Source organism: Amblyomma americanum, chromosome 4 (genome assembly GCF_052857255.1).
Source record: "Amblyomma americanum isolate KBUSLIRL-KWMA chromosome 4, ASM5285725v1, whole genome shotgun sequence".
Taxonomy (NCBI): Eukaryota; Metazoa; Arthropoda; class Arachnida; order Ixodida; family Ixodidae; genus Amblyomma; species Amblyomma americanum.
Genome location: NC_135500.1, coordinates 154659433 through 154678017, shown reverse-complemented (window position 1 = coordinate 154678017; position 18585 = coordinate 154659433). Strand labels below are relative to the sequence as shown.

General features: G+C 45.0%; 1 protein-coding gene across 1 annotated transcript in view; it reads left to right on the top strand.

Moving 5' to 3' along the window:
* Positions 1 to 6: 6 nt before the first annotated feature.
* Positions 7 to 18585, top strand: part of LOC144128546 (serine/threonine-protein kinase DCLK1) — a 51939-nt gene continuing 33360 nt past the window's right edge. Inside the window, exons 1-7 of the mRNA XM_077662037.1 lie at positions 7 to 402; positions 8683 to 9002; positions 12773 to 13024; positions 14222 to 14377; positions 15305 to 15401; positions 15937 to 16020; positions 18099 to 18175. Coding sequence (XP_077518163.1) covers positions 8700 to 9002; positions 12773 to 13024; positions 14222 to 14377; positions 15305 to 15401; positions 15937 to 16020; positions 18099 to 18175 — 969 coding nt within the window. The 5' untranslated portion in view covers positions 7 to 402; positions 8683 to 8699. The remainder of the gene's footprint in view (positions 403 to 8682; positions 9003 to 12772; positions 13025 to 14221; positions 14378 to 15304; positions 15402 to 15936; positions 16021 to 18098; positions 18176 to 18585) is intronic.

Genomic DNA, 18585 nt, shown 5'->3' with positions numbered 1-18585 from the left:
TCCACTGAGTCGAATGTCAAAGTTTCAAGTCTCGACGTCATGCAACGCGATTTATACCCTGAAATGAAAGTCTTGTTGAAGCTCCGATGCTCCGATCCTGTCCTATTGGTCTTATTATGCAATAAGAAATGAAGATGCTGTCATGAGGTGATCATGATTGGTCATCATCGGTATTTTTGTTGTCGCTTGCAGCGGCGCACTACGGCGCATTGACGAAGTTTCTTCGCGTCTCCGTCTCTCCGTGTCTCCGTCTCCACCAACGCGACCTCCTTGCCGCTCTGTGGGGCCGTTTGATTTGAGGCGAGGAATATTCCCTGGATATTCAAGCATTGCGTGGCGGTGACGAAGCCTCGGGGAATGCCGTGGTTCCAGAGCTAAAATGCAGCCAACCGGCAAGGACGGGTGAGTGCCCTCTTCCTTATAGGCGATGTCGCGTCTGGTGTGACGCGGAGATGCACGTTAGCGATCGCTTGGTTTTGCATCGGCTGCTTCGGGGTAGAACTTATTTTCAATTCAAGTGTAATGCAAACTACGTTCGACGACGCCGTTGCGCGCGCCAAGTTTCCCGTTTGTTTAAAACTACTTGAATGATCATGGGTCTTGTCACAGCAGCATTTCACTATGGGGTTACGAAATCGTCGACGAGACCGCTCGCGCTGTGCATCGACGCGCCGTGTGCCTTGTGTATCAGTATATTTCACAGCGATCTTGTTGACTGCATGAGAGAGCTATTGAGCGGTCTTTCTTTAACCTCCCGAAAGGCTCTGAAGGGTGGCCGTGCGATCGGGCCACTTTCGTATGAGGTGTATGTAACATAATTAAATAACAGTCATGTTTGTGATGACCTTCAATAGCAGCTGTGTCGTCGGTGTACCGTCCAGCAAACTCGCGCGCGTACGCGGGCGTTTGAGCAAAGATGCCGACTTCCTTTTTAAGTTCCGCTCCACCCACCGCTGCGCGAGGGCGTGCGCTGCAGTTCTCAGCGCGTAAAGTGAACCGACAAAGCGAAAATTCACCGCGGGTGCGCCGCCGGTCTTTGGCCGCTTCTCGGAAACACAGACACTCTCGGAGGGAGATACTTTGAGCTGGTACTTCATGCTGTGTTGGCGGTCGTCCAGCTGTCTTGTACTACGGCCGTCGCAGCAGCAGCGGGCCATGCGATTGTGGTCAGCGCACCGCGAGCCGTCTCTCTTGGTAGCTTCGGCTGCTCTGCTAGCATGCGAACCTTTTGCCTCTGACCCACATCGCATCGTTACGGCGCGTCGTTCCTGTATCAAAGTGCGTGTACCGGCATCGGTGGTGCTGTGCCGTACGGTTGGAAAACATGATTCATTATTCTACTGATGTGACTAAGCGAAACCTGAAACCTTCCGATCGAACTTCACCGGTAACTTTGATCCATGCCGAGTTGTCTGCCGTGCAGCGCGTACCGTCTGGGGCTCTTTGGACTGTTCAGAGGCCCTCCCTCTTTTTTTTTTTTTTTGCTTACCACCGCACCTTGCGCCTTTTGCTGAGCGCTCGTTGTTCTTGGCGCCAGCGCTGTCGTGCATGTTGAATGGTTCGCTTTTGTTTGGCGGCCCGAACGGGATACCGCCGCGTGATGGCGGCATCTGCTGCTGGAGAAAGCGCTGCTCCGCCTCGGAGCAATCGGCGGCGCGGCAGCCTTGTGAGAGCGGCGTGACCCAAACGCAGCCACCGATTGCGACCTTGCCGAGCCAACGAGCTCGCGTGCCTGCGCCTGAGTCACTCGTCGGCCCCCTCCACTCGCGGCGATGCCTCCGTCGTGAGCGCCTTCCTTGCGCGTCCTCCCAACGGCGATGCGCGGCTGTGGTGGGAGTGAGCGAACGCGTGTCTTGTGTGCGAAGGCGTTGGCGGCACTTTTCTGGTCTCTTTTTTTGTTTGAAGCGCTATGCAAACTGAAAGGAAATCAAAGGCTGAGCGCATGCTGGTATGCACGAATGTTGTTGCGCATTGTGTCGGTACTCCCGAGCATGATGAACTGTAAGTATAGTGTTTAACCGAGGTGTAATTTTCTCTGTTATCTGTCAACAATTAGCTCATATAGAAGGTTAATGTAGTAGAGGGCGGCAGAGAGTCAGGTGGGCAGATGAGAGGAATTAGTGTGTGGGATAAGGTGACTGCAGCTGACGCAGCTAGCTAGGACTGGGTTAATCGTAGATCATTGTGACAGCCCGTAAAAAAAAGAAAAAAATACTGTTTAACTGGATTGCCTAGTTAGTACCAGTAGGTTTAAACCAGAAATTTCAATTGCGATTGGAAATTCAAGAATTCTGACTAGACTCCCGATTGGGCTCTTCAAGTGTCGTATTTAAGCTTGCACCTTGTAAAAAATTTCCTTATGAGTGTAGTGCTAATGTAAGTCTCCTTTCTTTTTGTAGTGCCGTCACAGTTTGCTTTACCATCCAGCATGAGTAGCACGTAGTGACTTACCAAACTTTTTCTTGCAGAGCAATCTGTGCTAGCTGCTCATATGAGAAGAAGCACCATGAATGATTGATTTTCATTACGTCCATCAAATACATGGGGAGGTATGCTTAATGTGCTTGGTTTTCTAACAAAGAAAAGGGGGCGGTACATATCAGGGGCTTTTTGTTTTTTTGAGAACGAGATGAAACGTGTGCTAACTTTCAACATTGCTTTATTCAGCTGCCAACAAATGCGTTGTGAATCTGTGTCCATTCATTGTGATATAAACAGCTAGCACCACCTATGTACACGTTCTTTTCGTGAATAAACACCCATCCTAAAGCACTCTCACACCAGAGTGCCAGGTGCTTTTGAATCCTGGCGTCCACATTGTCTCTTTTCTCCCGTTTGTAATTTGCAAACATCCCAACATACTGTGTCAGAAGTGGGACTTGAGCTTATTTGCAGATTTTTCCAGTCAGGACATGTACCACTTTGAAATTTGGCTGCGCTGTACTTGTCTTGATAATTTTATGCAGTGCCAAGTTTCTCTCGTGAATCAGGCTTTCTTGGAGGGCTGCGTTATGGATGCTTAGCAGACAGCTTTTCCGGTGTCCACCACTTGTCTTTAGCCAAGCACATTTACTACGGCACTGATTGGCTTAACTGCTGTTATGTCGTTAAATCAAATTATCATCTTGTGTTTTAGCACTTGCAGCGTGTTTCATTAGGCTCCAAGCATCCAACTAGCCCAAATGTATGCATTAAAGAGCTACTGAGGGCAACTCCAAGCAATTATTGTTCTCTGTAAAAATTTGTCCTTTGGCTCTTTTTGGGTATGTTAATTCCCTTTGACACGACATTTTTGTTTCCACGGAAAAGAAATATTTTCCTACCTAAATTGTATATTCAGGCCCTAAGAAAGGCAATTAATTTGTTAGTTTTCCAGCTCAAAATACGAGTGGGCATTTTTTAGCAATGGTGTGTAAAATTTTGTGCAAATTGTAATTAATGAAAATAGCAGCATCGAAATGCCGCGCCTTACCAAGTAAACACCCTTAGGATCATGGAAATAATTCTATTTCTAAGCTTCACATTACGCTTGAAATTGCAAAAAGAAATGATGTTACTACTTATGGCAAAATATGTTTGCACAGAAATGGCAGATGGATTGCTACTTCATTCACTGTTTCATGAAATATTATTTACTGTGTTCGTTATATTGCTTAATAAACACATTATTTGTGATATTAAGGATGCAAAACTCACCTGAAACAATGAGATCTCTGCTGTAGGTGTAGCCCACTCTCAGAAAAAGCTGAGTTCACTTTGTACACAATTGTGTACATAGCATGTCAGAGGGGTAACGTTTGTTAAGCAGCAAAACATGCATTTATCACTGAGCAAATTGGGTTTAAAGATCTTACCTGTAAATACATGCAAACCTCAATTTCATTTATTTCATTTCATTTCATTTATTTTTTCCCTTAAAGGCCCGAAGGCATTACATAAAGGGGGAGCAAAATCAAGGTCAGAAGAGAAAGAATAAATTGACAAAAGAGAACAATAACAAAACAAAAAAAGAATATGTAACAGTTAAATGATCTTGTCACGCGTATACAATGCAAAGTAAAATTCACGGGTTTGAAACACGAATATATATATATATATGAAACACTCAATTAGTACAAGAGAAAAATATAGTGAAAAAGGCATCACACAGAAAAAAAAGTTAGAATAAGTAGAAATAATCAGCTGTTCAAAGTGCCGAATTGAATATGGCAGGAACCTTTTTCCCTCATGAAAAATGGTCGTTTAGTTTATCCCGGAATGATTTGCGGTTAGTGCATGATGCGATGGTATTTGGCAGGCCATTCCATAGTGCTATCGCGTCCGGAAAAAATGATGACTTTAGAGCTAAGGTGCGACAGTTGATGCGTGCGATGCTATGGTCATGGCTTAGGCGGCTAGACGTCCTATGCGGGGGTTACAGCTCTTCGTGTCTCGTGCATGGGTGATAGTAGAACTGATAAAGAAGACAGAGGCGAGATATAATGCGGCGTGACTCGAGTGAAGGGATGGGCAGGGAGTCTTTCAGCACGGTGATATTGGTTTTCCTTGAAGATATAAATCGGACGGCGCGATTCTGTATGGCTTCAAGGTCAGCGGCGAGGTACGCTTGTGATGGGTGCCAAATGGATGAGGCATATTCTAGTTTTGGGCGAATGAATGTTATATATGCTAGTTTTTTATGTCGGGGGATGCGGCATTCAAGTTACAGCGCAGGTATTCGAGTGTGCGAGAGGCTGCAGCGCAGATGTTTTGTCCTCAATGTTCCTGTAGAGATGTGTAGATGCCAATTTTTTGTTGCATGTTTTCTTCTTTGTAAAGATATGCATAAGAGGCAGTATAAATAATCACCATATGGTATTTGCCTGCAATGGCTAAATGATTTATAATTGAATTTCTCCTCGCATGCTTTTTTGGTTTCAGTAGCTGAACGATGGCTGTGATGTCAAGGTTCAGTAGACGAAACGTAAGCATGAAAAAGACTGTGATATTATCGCTGCTTCGTCGTTTTAATCCACTATGCCTAAGCCAGCCTGGCTCAAGATTCAGAATGACAGCGAGTGAAGAAGCAGATATTATACTGCAGCTTTTTCATGCTTCATGTGACGTATACTGAACCTAGACATCATGGCCATCAGTCAGCGTTTGGCATCAAAACCGAAATAGCATGAAAGAAGAAATTCAATAAAAAATCATTTAGCTGTCATAGGCAAATACCACGTGCTGATCCGTGCATATTAATGAGTTATGCGTCATTGTAAAGTACAAAGCACGCATTAAAATTTGGTGTCTGTGCTTCTTTAAAAAACAGGGTTAATTGGAGAGATACGGGAGAGGTCTTTGTCCTGTAGTGAGTGTAGTCAGGCTGACGATGAGGGTTATGCTTCCTTAAAGGGACAGGGAAGATAACTTCATCCAACTGATGTCCTCAATAAAAATTGACTCTCGGGCTTTTTTTAGGTATGTTGACATTTGAGTGGCAGCGGAAGACACATTTATGGCTGAGAAGATTTAATTCAGAAACTTTCCCACCACTCAATTCAAGCTTGTGGCTGAGGAGGACTGGTTGCCATCGTTTTAAAGTGAACAGTGGTATAGCCTGGCCTCTGGGATCCGCGCCAAGAGTCTGTGTTGGTGCGTGCAGTTTACTTGTGATGGTGACACCTGTACCTTGCCTTTTAACTTTTCTAGCTCTTAAAAGCTCTGTTTTTGGTGAGAGTGGTCTCTCTGTGATCGCAATGCGGTACCCAGTCGATACAGGCCAACTTCTATTTCTCCCCAGTGTGTCTATTTAAAAATGACTTCAGCCAGCAACTTTTATTGCTGTAGTCACCTCTTGCTGCTTGATGCAGAAGTTTATATGAGGAGTCACCAATCAGATGGCAGAGTTTCTGACACTTGTTGGAGTGCAACTGTTAGCTCTGCATACGTACATTTCCTTATAATGAATTGAGAGGCATTCTGGTGCATTATTGCGCCAGAGGGGCTAGAGTTTTTTTATTCTGCTCAGCACAATGCCCGCATCATTCATTCTCTCACATTGGTTATCAAAAACATTGTGACATAATATGCTTTAGCAGAATCTGATAAATCAGACCTACAGTAGCAAGGAATGTGCACAGGGTCCTGCTGTTCTTTGTCTTGTGCAGCACCTTTTATCTGACCTTGACCTGTATTGTGCACATGCAGGAATTTTCACGCCTACTTCCCAGACTTAAAAATTCCTGTGCGTTAACTACTGGCCTATTCAAAAGCAAACATGGCTCACGAAGTATCAAGTCATAGTCTACGTCCTTTGAGAAATAATTTAACATCGGCACTTGCCTCGATTTTTTGTAATTAATGATCAACTAATGTTGCCTGCATGTAAAGTTTTTGAAAAGGCTGGCTGAGCAACCAAAGCAATGGGCTGCTCCCCCTGCTGATTGGAGAACCAACCAACAGCTTGGTTTGGTTTGTGGGCAAGTTGTGTGGTTTCTTGAAGATACCATTTCATCTACTCGCTAAAATTAAAGTCAAAAGAAAGAGCCATCACTTCTTCCTTTTGACTTTAATGACACTGAAAAAAATGCGACAGAAACCTTCAAAACAAACACATAGCTCATCCACCCCCCGAGCTAGGCTGGCGGTTGCTTCTTCGTTCGGCAGATGGAGCAGCCTGTCAAATCAGCTGCTTGGCTCGCATCTACAAAGACTGTACTTGCAGCCAGCAGCACTTTCTACTTAGTTCCAGAAAATGCAGGCAAGTATATTTTTTTTTTATTCCAGATATTTGCCATTAGGCATAATGAGAAAGGGAGAGGGGATATGGCAGAAAGTTAGAAGAAGGAGTGTAGACAAACCTCGCTTAAAATGTTGCAAAAGTTCTCAATAAAGCGATTATCAAGTGTCCACTTGCTATAGTCTCTTTCGACATCCCATCTCAGGCCTACCTTCCTTAGGAAGCGTCATCTCACGGAGGCTGTAGCCGGGCAAGTCCACAACAAGTGTTTTGTGTCACACAGTTCAGGCGCAGCACCACAATGGTAAATTACCAATGTACCAATCTAAAGTACCAATGTTAAATTACATCTCAAAGTATGCAGACCATAATATGCTACCTTCTGAGCGATGTTTTTGCACAGCGGCGAAATTCTTGTGTGCAAATTTTTAATTCTTTTAAATCCCAGAATTGTATCATGTGAGCAAGCTTCAAAACACAGTTGTCCAAGCTTCAGGCAGCAAGCACTTCAACATCAGATGAGCTCACTGGGGCACAGTGTGCTGAAAAAAAAAAAAGCTTCAAGCCAGTGGGCATGTTGGCAGAATGAAGGATGCAGGAAAGCCTTCCAAGACAGGAAATCATCTCTACATACGCAAAATTTTTCATAACCTTAAAGAAGTTTGGACACCAAATTATTGGCTGTGTGTTTGCATGGACGGTCACATAGACATTGCTTCCATCTCTTAATTAATTGACAATTGAATTTCAACTGTAAAAATGGTGGCAATTACAAAGTTTAGTTTTGGTGACGTCTGGCATTCAAAACATGCTATATAATTGTTGCTGCGTTGCTTTAATTTACTACAACTTTGATGCCAGCGTACACCAAGAGCTCAAATGACATGAGTGCAGGCAGATTCCACTTGGCAATTTATGTTTGTTTCACATGGCAATTTATGTATCGGTGAGGTAATGGCTTGCATATCGGGGAAAAGAAAGAACAGAAAAGGTCATATACTGGCACTTGATCTGCAAGACAGCTGTTACTGCAGGCTTTAGGAGACCAGTACTGGTCGCACCTAGAATACAAGTGTTGCAGACAACAAAAACTTAAGACAGGAATTCAAGAATGATAATGGAGAATCACTGCTTTTGGTGGTGCTCGAGAAATACATGAGCTGTTTGTGGCAAGCTATAAATGTAAAAACATTGGTCGTTTCTCCTGAGTTGGTCAGGTAAGCAGTTGCAAGTAATATACTCTTTCACTGAGGAGAGCCCATTCGGTCAGGGTTCTAATTTTTGCCAGTGCACAGTGTTCCAAGTTTTTGCTAAAATTTACGCCATGTAAAGTGGTGCCAGCCTGTCTAGACCAGAATCGCTTAATGGTCCGCTGTAGAAAAAAAGTAATTAGCTCCCACACGTGCATATTTGAACATGACAGTACATATATGAAGATTTTTCAGTGCAGTTCCAATGTGGTGCCAACAAGGAGAGGTGCATGCGACAAATCTGAAATTTTCTTTGTATAAGGCAGCTTTGCAGCAGTGGTAACTATACAATAATGTTACTTGTGAACTGGAATATGCACTACGTTTTGCTACTCATTGTGGAACATTGTTTACCAGTAAACTGCAGTTCCCTTTCATGACATATAACAAAGCATATGCTTCCAATTTACAGTTTTAAGAAAGCATGCCTTTTATGGCTGTGGTAAATGACTTCTTTCTTATTAGTTGGCTGTGATTATTACTTATGTCAGGCTATTTATGCTGCACTGGAACTTTTGTTCATTATGCACCCTGATGTGCTTTTTGGTTGCCAGTTTTATATGCTGAATTTGCCTGTTATGCTATATATTTAGTAATCATTTGCCTCATGTTGCATTCGGTCTTTTTAATGATGAAAAGCATTCATAAATTGAGCAAAAAGCTACTGGGGTGAAACAGTGTGTACGAGACGAATGTGGTTGTGGTCTTGTGCAGGTGCTGCTGAGCCCAAGATGGCCACGGCAGCCGAGCGGCCCCCGTCCTTTGGCGAAGAAGTGCCACGGCATCCCCAGCTCTGGCTGCCTCCTGTGCCTCGACGCCGGCCTGAGGCGAATGGTGGGGTGTCGCCCTCGGCCTCTGCGATGCGGACCAGCTTGCAGAAGCTGTCAGAGGGCAGGAGAGCGCGGCGCCTCACCTTTTTCCGCAATGGAGACCGCTTTGACCGAGGCTTGGTGTATGCCCTCTCGTTGGAGAAAGTGCGCACGTTTGAAGCTCTACTGGAAGATTTGACACGCATAATGGTGGAGCTGCCTATGGTGAGTTGAGAGCTTTTGAACAAGCACACGTTTCTGCTGGTCACCCAGAAAAGAGGAGTGCCAGCTATGCACAGCAGTGACCATAGGAAACAATAACTTCCAGTAGGCACTCAGACAAACTGCCAACGAAAATGGGCACTTGTTGTTTCGTTTTCGCACCTTTGGTTTGCTACAGTGTTTGCTTCCATCAGCAGTTTGAAGTCCGGCAAAGCCAACACACCAGGGCTAAGCATGCTATGTGTCATCGTGAACGCTGTGTTTGGAGCGGCACCACACAGCTAGCGCTTTGCATTCAGGCACACAAGGGAGCGTGGAAGAGATTGTCTTAATCACATTGTAGCTTAAAGGAGTATAGTCATCAAGTTTTTGCTTGTATTTTCTTCTGTCAAATGATGCATTAGACATTATTTACATGGATCACCCTTAGTATTTGCCTATGACTACTAACTAATTTATAATTAAATTTCTTCTTGATGCTGCTTTGGTTTCGGGTTCGTCAACCAAACTATGGCTGTGACGTGTAGTCGACGTTTAGGTCGCGTGAAGCATGAAAAAAAATGGCACTATAACTCCTGATATGTTGTTTGTCGTCATTCGAGCTCTTGAAACAGAAGTGTTATAGTGAATTAGTGAATTTAGAATGTAATCTTGTATCGTATTAACCCCTTAACTGTTTTGGATGACTGTAGCTCATCCTCGCTGAATAGGTTCTTCCCTTCAGCGTTTCGGACGAGCAAGGCTCGTGTGTGGCTTAGATGGCATTTTGCTCGACAGATGGCAACACTGACCTGTTAATTTCGTTTTCTTCCACCGCATAAATTTTTTTTTTTTTCGTATGGCAACCTAGGTTTTAAAAATGGCATCCGGCGGAGGCGACGCGTGTATTGCTGGCCCGTCTTCTCAGAAAAGGCACTTTTCTTCGTCATCATCTTCTTCAGACGATGGTGATTCAGACACCGAAGTGTACATTGTTTCAGGGAGCGAGGACGACAGTGATGACGTTGTGCTGAGTTCTTCCGATGATGAGTTGAGGAAGAATTCACCGGTGTTGCAATTCCACGTGCTTTTCCTTTTTATTAACTGCGTTCAGGTGAATAGCCACCCGATTCTTGGCCGATCCCCCAGTGTGGGTATGTGCTATCTTTTGATAGGCTAACAACAACAACAAGAGGACAGCTCAGAAGCGAACTTTGCGAGTGCGCGTCAGTGGATGAAGATTGACGTCAGTAGCATCCGTACGTGAAACCCTCGGTTTCCTTTTCTGGCAATTCCCGGTTAGACGTCACTATAAGCTCACCTGATGAGTTGCTTGAATATATTCAGCGTTTCCTCGATGATGAGCTCATTTCAGTGGTGGCTGAAGGAACTAACCTTAACGCTGCTGAGAAGGTGAAGGGCTGCCGTCCGTGTGTGCACTCCCGCATCAAAAAATGGGTGCCAGTGACTGAAGAGGAGATGTGGGTGTTTCTTGGTCTCTTGCTGTTGCAAGGAATTGTGCACAAGCCACGACAGGATTGGTACTGGTCCAGAAACAAGCTCTTGTTCACACCTATTTTCGGAGAGGTGATGAGTGGCAACCTGTTTCAGCTTCTGATGTGGATGCTGCACTTTGTAGATAATTCCAGTATCAGCGACCTTAGCAGTCACCCGCAGCCGAAGCTGCACAAGATATGGCTGTTTCTGGTTCGGTTGTTGAAGAACTATCGCTCGGCCTACGTACCGGAGAGAGGCGTATTCATTGATGAAAGCCTTATGCTTGGCTGGGTACAATACATTCCCCTCAAAAGAGCGAGATTTGGCTTAAAATTTTTCATGTTTGTGAGGCGTCATCGGGATACGTGTGGGATGTCATCATCTACACAGGAAAAGGCACCAACCTCGGCACACCAGCAAATGTCGACCCCACGTCACTAATGGGAACGAAAGTGGTGATGAAGCTTCTGGAGCCCTTGCTAGGCAAGGGCTTCTGCCTGTCCATATATAATTTCTACACATCACCAGAGCTCATCGATCTCCTCCTCCAGAACCACACAGATGTCTACGGCACAGTGAGAGGAAATAGAAAAGACATGCCTCCCGAATTCCACACACAGAGGCTGAAAAAAGGAGATATCCAAGCTTACCAGCATGGTAAGTGTGTCGCCCTCCAATGGCACGACAAAAAGGTAGTGACTGTCTTGAGCACAGTGCACAGTGCAAGCATGGAGACGTTCAAAGACTCGAAAGGAAGAGACGTCACAAAACCAAGCATTGTGCAGGACTACAACCACACGATGGCCGGTGTCGACAAGTCAGACCAGATGCTGGCCAACTACCCTGTCCCCAGAAAACGGCAGAAAATATATTACAAGAAGATTTTTCGCCACTTGCTTGATGAAGCGACATTTAACTCCTTTGTTTTGTATCACAAGGACGGAGGGAAGATGAACCACCTTGACTTCCGCCTCGCCCTTATTGAAGCAATCTTCAATAGGTACCTCGATCCCTCGCGAAAGATAAAGCGTGGCCGGCCTTCTGATGTACTTTATCCCACATGTCTTCAAGAGAGGCAGTTTCCGATTTGCATCCCTCGAACCGAAAACAAGGCAACACCAACCAGGAAATGCTTCATTTGGTGCAAAAAGCAAGGAGACAAGGGCCTGAAAATTAGGAAGGAAACACTGTTTTGGTGCAAGAGCTGCAACAACCCGTTACGTGATCCCTTGTTTGAAATTTACCACACCGTCCCAAAGCTTCCTCAGTGAAGCAATCAACTGTTTGTCACCACAACTCAGTGAAAGAGTTAAGAAATTGTTGGCTGTGGTCATTCTTTAATTTTTATCGCTCATTACCAGCAGGAAGTTAGTTTTCTGTTTTGTGAGAAATAATAAACTTGAATATGCTAATTTGACTTCTTGTTTGCTTCAGATATTTTTTAAAGATCGAATGCATGCTTTTTATTGCAATAATAATCGAAATCAGGAATAAAAAAATAAGCAGTTTTGTTAAGAAATTCATTGATATAACAAAACGGTGAAGGGGTTAAGGTGCAACGACAAACAAACGGCCCCGTCTCCGAGAGCAGTTCAACCACATGGTTTCAGTTTCGCTTTTCCAAGCACCAATTCAACTTGCAGTGACAACGGCTTGACCACCTAGCATCAGCCAGCCAACCAAAACCAGCTAAGCACCGTTTCGGACGCTGATTCATTCATCGTTGATGTTTTCTCCCCCCCTATTTTTCTTGCCGCTTCGGCTCTGCTAAACCATTCCCTTTGCTTCCGTCTGCATGGTTCCATTCTTCCATTGGGCCGAAAGTGCATGCTGATCAGATGCCGTTGTTTGTGCGGTGAAGCCTGCTCACATGTGACTGCCGCTTTCATATGATGAGTGGGAGGCAGTAGCCATGGAGCTCTGTTGCATTGTACCATAAAGGATTTGGGAAGCCCTTAAGATTTTGGAGCAGTTCTGCTTTGATGGGCATCCCGACAGTATGCACTCAATAAAGCATTGATGGAAACATGAAAAATAGTCATTGCCGCTATTCTGATCTCAAAATCAGGCAATCATTGCCTAGTCTTTCACCAGATAAATATACCCTGATTCGAGCAGTTCTTTGCAGTTGACAGTTTTTTTAGTTTATTTGATAATCTAAAATTTCAGATAATTTGAACATTTTTTTTCTGGCTCCTTGTAATTCAAACTAATGAGCTTTTACTGCACATGCTCAATGGTATAGTAGTAGGTGAGTGCAGCTCTCTGTTGATACAGGTATGATTGTCTCATTGCAGGGCGTTCGGTTCATCTTCTCAGAGGATGGACGCGAGAAGGTATCCCGTCTGGAACACCTTGGCGAAGGCTCTGTCTACGTGTGCTCTTCCACAGACCACTTTGTGCGTCTTCCATACGGGCGCCAGGAGCCACCTCGTCCTCACTGGACGCTGGGGCGCAGTACCCGTGGCATTCCCGGCAGTCCATCATCTGCCACCAACCAAAGCGTCCTGCCATCACACCATGGTTTTGTACGGCCCAAGCTCATAACAGTGAGTAGGACCAGAATTTGCATCTGGTGTCACACATACTTGCCTGTTCACGGCTCAGATGGCGCATTTGAGTTGGCTGGTCATTGTGGTGCAGTGTAAGGCACATACATGTTGGTCTTATTTCTAGTTTTAGCATTGCCATACCAATGATGATACCAATGAGGAATTTATAAAAAAAATGCCGTGGTTTGGCTCTGGTTAAACCTGGATTGACGCAATAGCTACAGCTGGCCGAGTGGAACTCGCTCAGTCGAATTGCGAAGTCAGTCTTTTGCCACTCTGTTTCGCTGAGCATTCCTTCTTCATCTTCACCCCTGGACGTGGATTCACTCTCTTTCCCTCCCCCTCTCCACTCCCCCCTCACCACCCTGAAGGCCGGAAATGCTAGCGTAATGTAGCTATTGCTACAAAAGGAATACAGTCCTGTCATTTTGCCTCCTACTGTGCTGCATTTGCTGTCCTGTCACTTTCTGAGCTTGCTGCTACTGCTGCTATTCGTACCTGCCTGCTCACTCCAATCTTCAAAATTTTTTCTGAGCTCGGGTATGCTGGTGCCTTGTTCTGGATGCTGCCTCAAGCTTTCTTCCTGGGGTCTGTGCAGTTTCCTGCACCTCCTTGAAGAAAACAGTATTGAAGACACTGGCATCTTTGCCATTTCTACCACAGGCCCCCAAACACAACATTAAATCGATCTCACATGATTATATTTTAACACGTTTGGGCTCGGGTATGGCCGTGACCTGAGACGTTGCATATACATCAGTTTACATTCACAGTGTCTGATCAGATATGTAAGCTTTACTGCTTGATCTGCACATGTTCTCCTAGTGTGCTTAGAAAACTGGTTTTTGTAACAAGTGCACTTGAACTCGCACGGGAATAGAGTAGATATGGTGGATAAAGGCTCATTGTGAAAATGGCAATTATATCGTCTCATAGTTTTTCAAGAAATAATTTGGTACCTGGTTTAGCCCATTTGCATGCACAACTCTACCACTCTGTGCAACATATGGGATATGGCCACTGCTAGTTATGTGGACAAAAGCCTTACTGCATTTTAATGCCATGTGCAAATGTGTGATCACAGCTGTGGGTGCTTTTTAACTTGCGTGCTTGCTCTTCAGCAATTTTCGCACCATGAATACAGTGGTAAACTCTGGACTGTGCCAGAACCGTGTACCCGTGAATGGTGTGCAGGTTATTCGCAATGGAGTGCGCCCCCGAAAAGCAGTCCGGGTACTCTTGAACCACAAGACAGCGCGGTCATTTGAGCAAGTCCTAGACGACGTCACGCGAGTGATCAAGCTCGACTCCGGTGCGGTGCGCAAGGTGTTCACTCTGACAGGAAAACCGGTGAGACCACTTCACCAAACCTGCTCTTCCTTTGCCGTCATTCAAACTGCGCACGGTTTATAGCTTTGATGGCTTTCGCCATCTGTATGAGTTGGCTACGTGTGAAGTGCACACAATATATTTGTGTGCTAACTCCAAACAGAGAAAAGTTGCAGTCTGATTCACTCCTACTGAATCTGTCTGCTGCAGAAGGCATTCTGTTTAGAAAGTTTTGCATTATCTGTGCATAAGTCATTTGTGTAGGCACAGATAATGCATCTAATGCATGGTGCATACCTGTAGCACCCCTCAAGTTGTCACAGGGCTAACAGCCAAGCAAGGATAGATGAAGAGAGGGATGAGGGAGTAGGAAGAGAAAGCAAGCGCACCGCAGCTTGGTGCCTGTGGCTCATGTCAGAGGTTGCCGGGAGCTTTCGGCAAACCTTACGGGGGAGGCCTAAGCCCACAAGAGCCCCCTTAGTGGTTGCTATGGGAGCCACCAAGTGAGGGCAGATGGAGAGGACAGGAGAGGGGGAAGCAGGTGCGTTGTATCAATTCGCTGTTACCACTATGTCATCCAGGTGTAATTATTGACTCACAAACTGCAGTATTAGATAGTGACAACCTTGTGGAGATGCCAAGCAGAAAGAATGCACCATCATGGTGCATTCTTTGCAGACCTTGTGAGGGTTCAAAGAGTGGACGCATTTTGAAAATATTCTATTCTCAAACTGTGGACAAGAAACCTTGGTGAGCAGCTCTTAATTGCATTGTGCGGTAAGAAGCAGCAGCGTTCTAGTGGCACAAATCTGAATTTTGTTATTTCAATGCCGTGCGCATTTGCAGTGAATGAGCAAGCCTTCTTGGGCACAGTCCATTGATGGCAACATCTGTTTGTCTGTGACCTCGGGAGGCCGGCTCTTGAACCAAACTGTCTGATATTTGCAGGTGACCAGTTTGGCTGACTTCTTTGGGCCAGATGACATCTTCATTGCATATGGTGTTGAAAAGTATTCTCATGATGACTTTGACCTGGACTCTGAAGGTTTGTTCCTGCATTCTTTCCTCCTTCTGACTGGAAGTGCAGTTTTGCAGTTGTGTGTAGAAGCCACTAAGTTTTGCTGGTTCATTTTCTTGTTTCTCATTGGTGGTGCTACTATGTTTGAGCACGACACATTGACGTGGTGCTGTTTACTCTAGGTGTCAAAACGATTGAGTGTTCGTGTTTGAATCCGGCCTGGTTGCACGTTTTATTGTTGTCTCCTCTAAGTATATCTATACATGCTCACTGCCACTGCTTCACTGAGGAAGCTACCACAAAATAATAAACTGCATTTCCCTGATGGTGTGTTTACTCACGTTTTCTGTTGTGCTTGAAGGACTCCTCGGTCTTGGCAACCAGCTTATCCACGTAATTCCTTGAAATGCAGCTTGACGATACGCAATTATTGCCCTGGCAAAAATGAAGTATCATATGTGGTGCTTAAAAATGTTGCCCCTGGCATTTGGAGGACCAAAAAGAGAAACATGCGTATCCTCACCGATCACTGTGCTCTCACTTATTCTTCCTTACCCTGCAGAGTGCAAGCACCTCAATGGCTCGATGCGAGTGCGGCGGGAGCAGCGTTTCTCATGTGGTCGACCAATGTCCCCCATTTCAGATGGTGAGTGCCTAGCTGGCACTGTTTTCTTCATGTTCTGGCACAGTTCATTGTTATACAAAACATTTCGGGTTTATTAATTCACTGTTCAAGTTAGTGGCACAGGTCTGCGATGTTTTGCTCTTGCGTGTCTTGTAGCTTGTACTTGAACAGTAAACCCTTTATAGTTTGTAGTCAGCCCTAAATAGAAAAGTTTCAAGATAAGTGAAATTTACTGAAATTTGCATTGTGATGACGGTGCATTGAAAAAATTCTACCTAGCTCTATCGTGTAACACAAACTGAGCACCTGAGTACAGTCACTGACCGATTTTTTGGATTCTCTAGGGACTGGGAAAACATTCGAAAAATTGGGTAGTTCGAAAATGTGCTGAAAAAAATGTTTTAGTTAAACTTCGAATTGTCAGTATGATGGAGTTTTGTGCAGGAGTTTTGTGCACAATATGAAGCTTCACATGGTTTGAACTCTCGTAATTCATTGTACAGATGACAGGCGGCATCAGTGGCTGTACTGCCGTCAGCAAAGTGTGGACAAACGCATGCGTTAAGAAAAAGTTCAGATGCAAAAGCAAACCTGCTGCTTTGGGAACTGCACTGTGCTCATTGTACGGAGAGCCCAAAGCAAAAAAAAAGCGAAACTGGCAATAAAGAGCCAACAAGCGGCCATAGCAAGAGCTCCGTCGGTGTTGGCCTTCGCAGATGGGCCTAGTGACTAGAGTCAAAAATTGAAATCAGAACGGGCGGCACATTATTGTGTACACCCTGCAGTGGCTTGTGTATAATGAGAGGCGTTTTGCCTGTCATCAGAACGCCAATTTTGATGGCTCTGCAACAGACAATCCTGGACTGCAGTGCGTTCTGTCGTGGGTACGAGCTCCTCATTTTGAAAAGTGCCGCCATTTTTTTCCACTTGCCATCTTCATGAAGCCGTATGCCATCCATGCACTTTGCTGCTGCCTCTTCGCATATTTCTAATGAAAGAATTCGATTGGCACAGATGAGTTCCACAAACCGTGACTACTATTCATGTTTATGCAGTCGACTACGTCTGAGTAGAGTATGAGCTCGCAGTCACGTGTGCGCAATATGCCAGCCCGTGGAGAATATCAGTCCTGCCACGAAAGAGGCTCTCTTTTAGCTTAAATGCCAATTTATTCAATCGAGTTTTTGATCTTCTTTGAGGTCTGAACTAATGGGATCCCACTAGCACATTATATGGCAACTTGGCTGTTGGCAGCGGTGCTTCAGCAAGTACAAATGAGGTCCGAAAAAAACATCGCGGAAACATGAAAAAGTCAGAATAATCAAGCATTTCCGAAAAATCAGGCATCCGAAGTTTTGTTTGACGACTGTACAATAAAAGGAGTCCTTTATGGCAGCAAGGCAGGGCAGGACACACAGCCAACAAAGAAGTTAGAGTGTAAGAGCTTTGAGTACTTAGAGTGCATTGATAATGTGACAGCGGCAGCGGCCACAGCGATAACAGGTCATCTGTGTGGCTGGGGGAAATCAGAGATGTTCGCTGTATCCTACATATTCTCTTTCTCGCTCTGCATGGCAGCCTTTGCCCTGGCAAACGGACTCCATCTTTGTTTCACATGAGTACAGGCGGCCTTCATAGAGTGTTGTTACCTGAATTGTACAAAGTAGAGAGAGGTAGTGAGGTATGCATATAACAACGCCAGTTTGCTCTTTGATTTGCTGGAGGACTTGCAGATCATGCAAACCACTGACTGTTAATCCTTTTAATGTTTTGAGTTTTCACAGGGCAGGTTTTGAGGTATTCAAATTTGTCATTGAAACCTTTGCAGGTAACAGCAAACATACAACACCTATTAGCGTTTATTGTGCAACTGGGAAAAAGGTTTACACTTAAGCTAAGTTTTGAGGTATGTGAGATCTAGTTTTTGATGGTTTACTGTATTATTGTGCATGGCACATGAGGTTTCGTTGTGGAGTTCTTTCTGTTTACTTTGCCAGCAGTCTCGTTCTCTCATTGCTTCTTATAAGTTCATGAACCACTTAACACATCTAGGCAACAATTGTGACAAATAAGTGATTTTTCCCCTCTTATGTTCACAGTGTCTTCAAATCTGAGCTTCCAGAGCAGCCACTCCATATCACCCAAGGCATCGAAAAAGTTTCATCTTGTAAACCATGTGAGTTGCGGGGCCAAGGGTGTGGGGGAGTAATTCATGCACTCTGTGATTTCACAGTAATAAAGTTCTCGCTCAGGGTGGGGGTGCCCTATTGCCATTTAAATCTGACCATGGCACGGGAAAGGAGGGCGGGGGGAAAAGGTAGCAGACTGACTAATGCAGCCCCGCTGCAATGGCTCAATGGTTAGGGCTTTCGACTGCTGACACCAAGGACGCGGGTTCATTCTCAGCCATGACAGCTGCGTTTCGATGGAGGTAAAACACCCACGCCCGTGTACTGTGCGGTGCGGTGTTCGAAACTACCCAGGTGATCAAAATTAATCTCCGGAGCCCTCCACTGGTACGTCCCTCATAGGTCACGTGTCGCTTTGGTGTCGCTTTGGCAAGTACAAAAGCCAACTTGGTCAAAA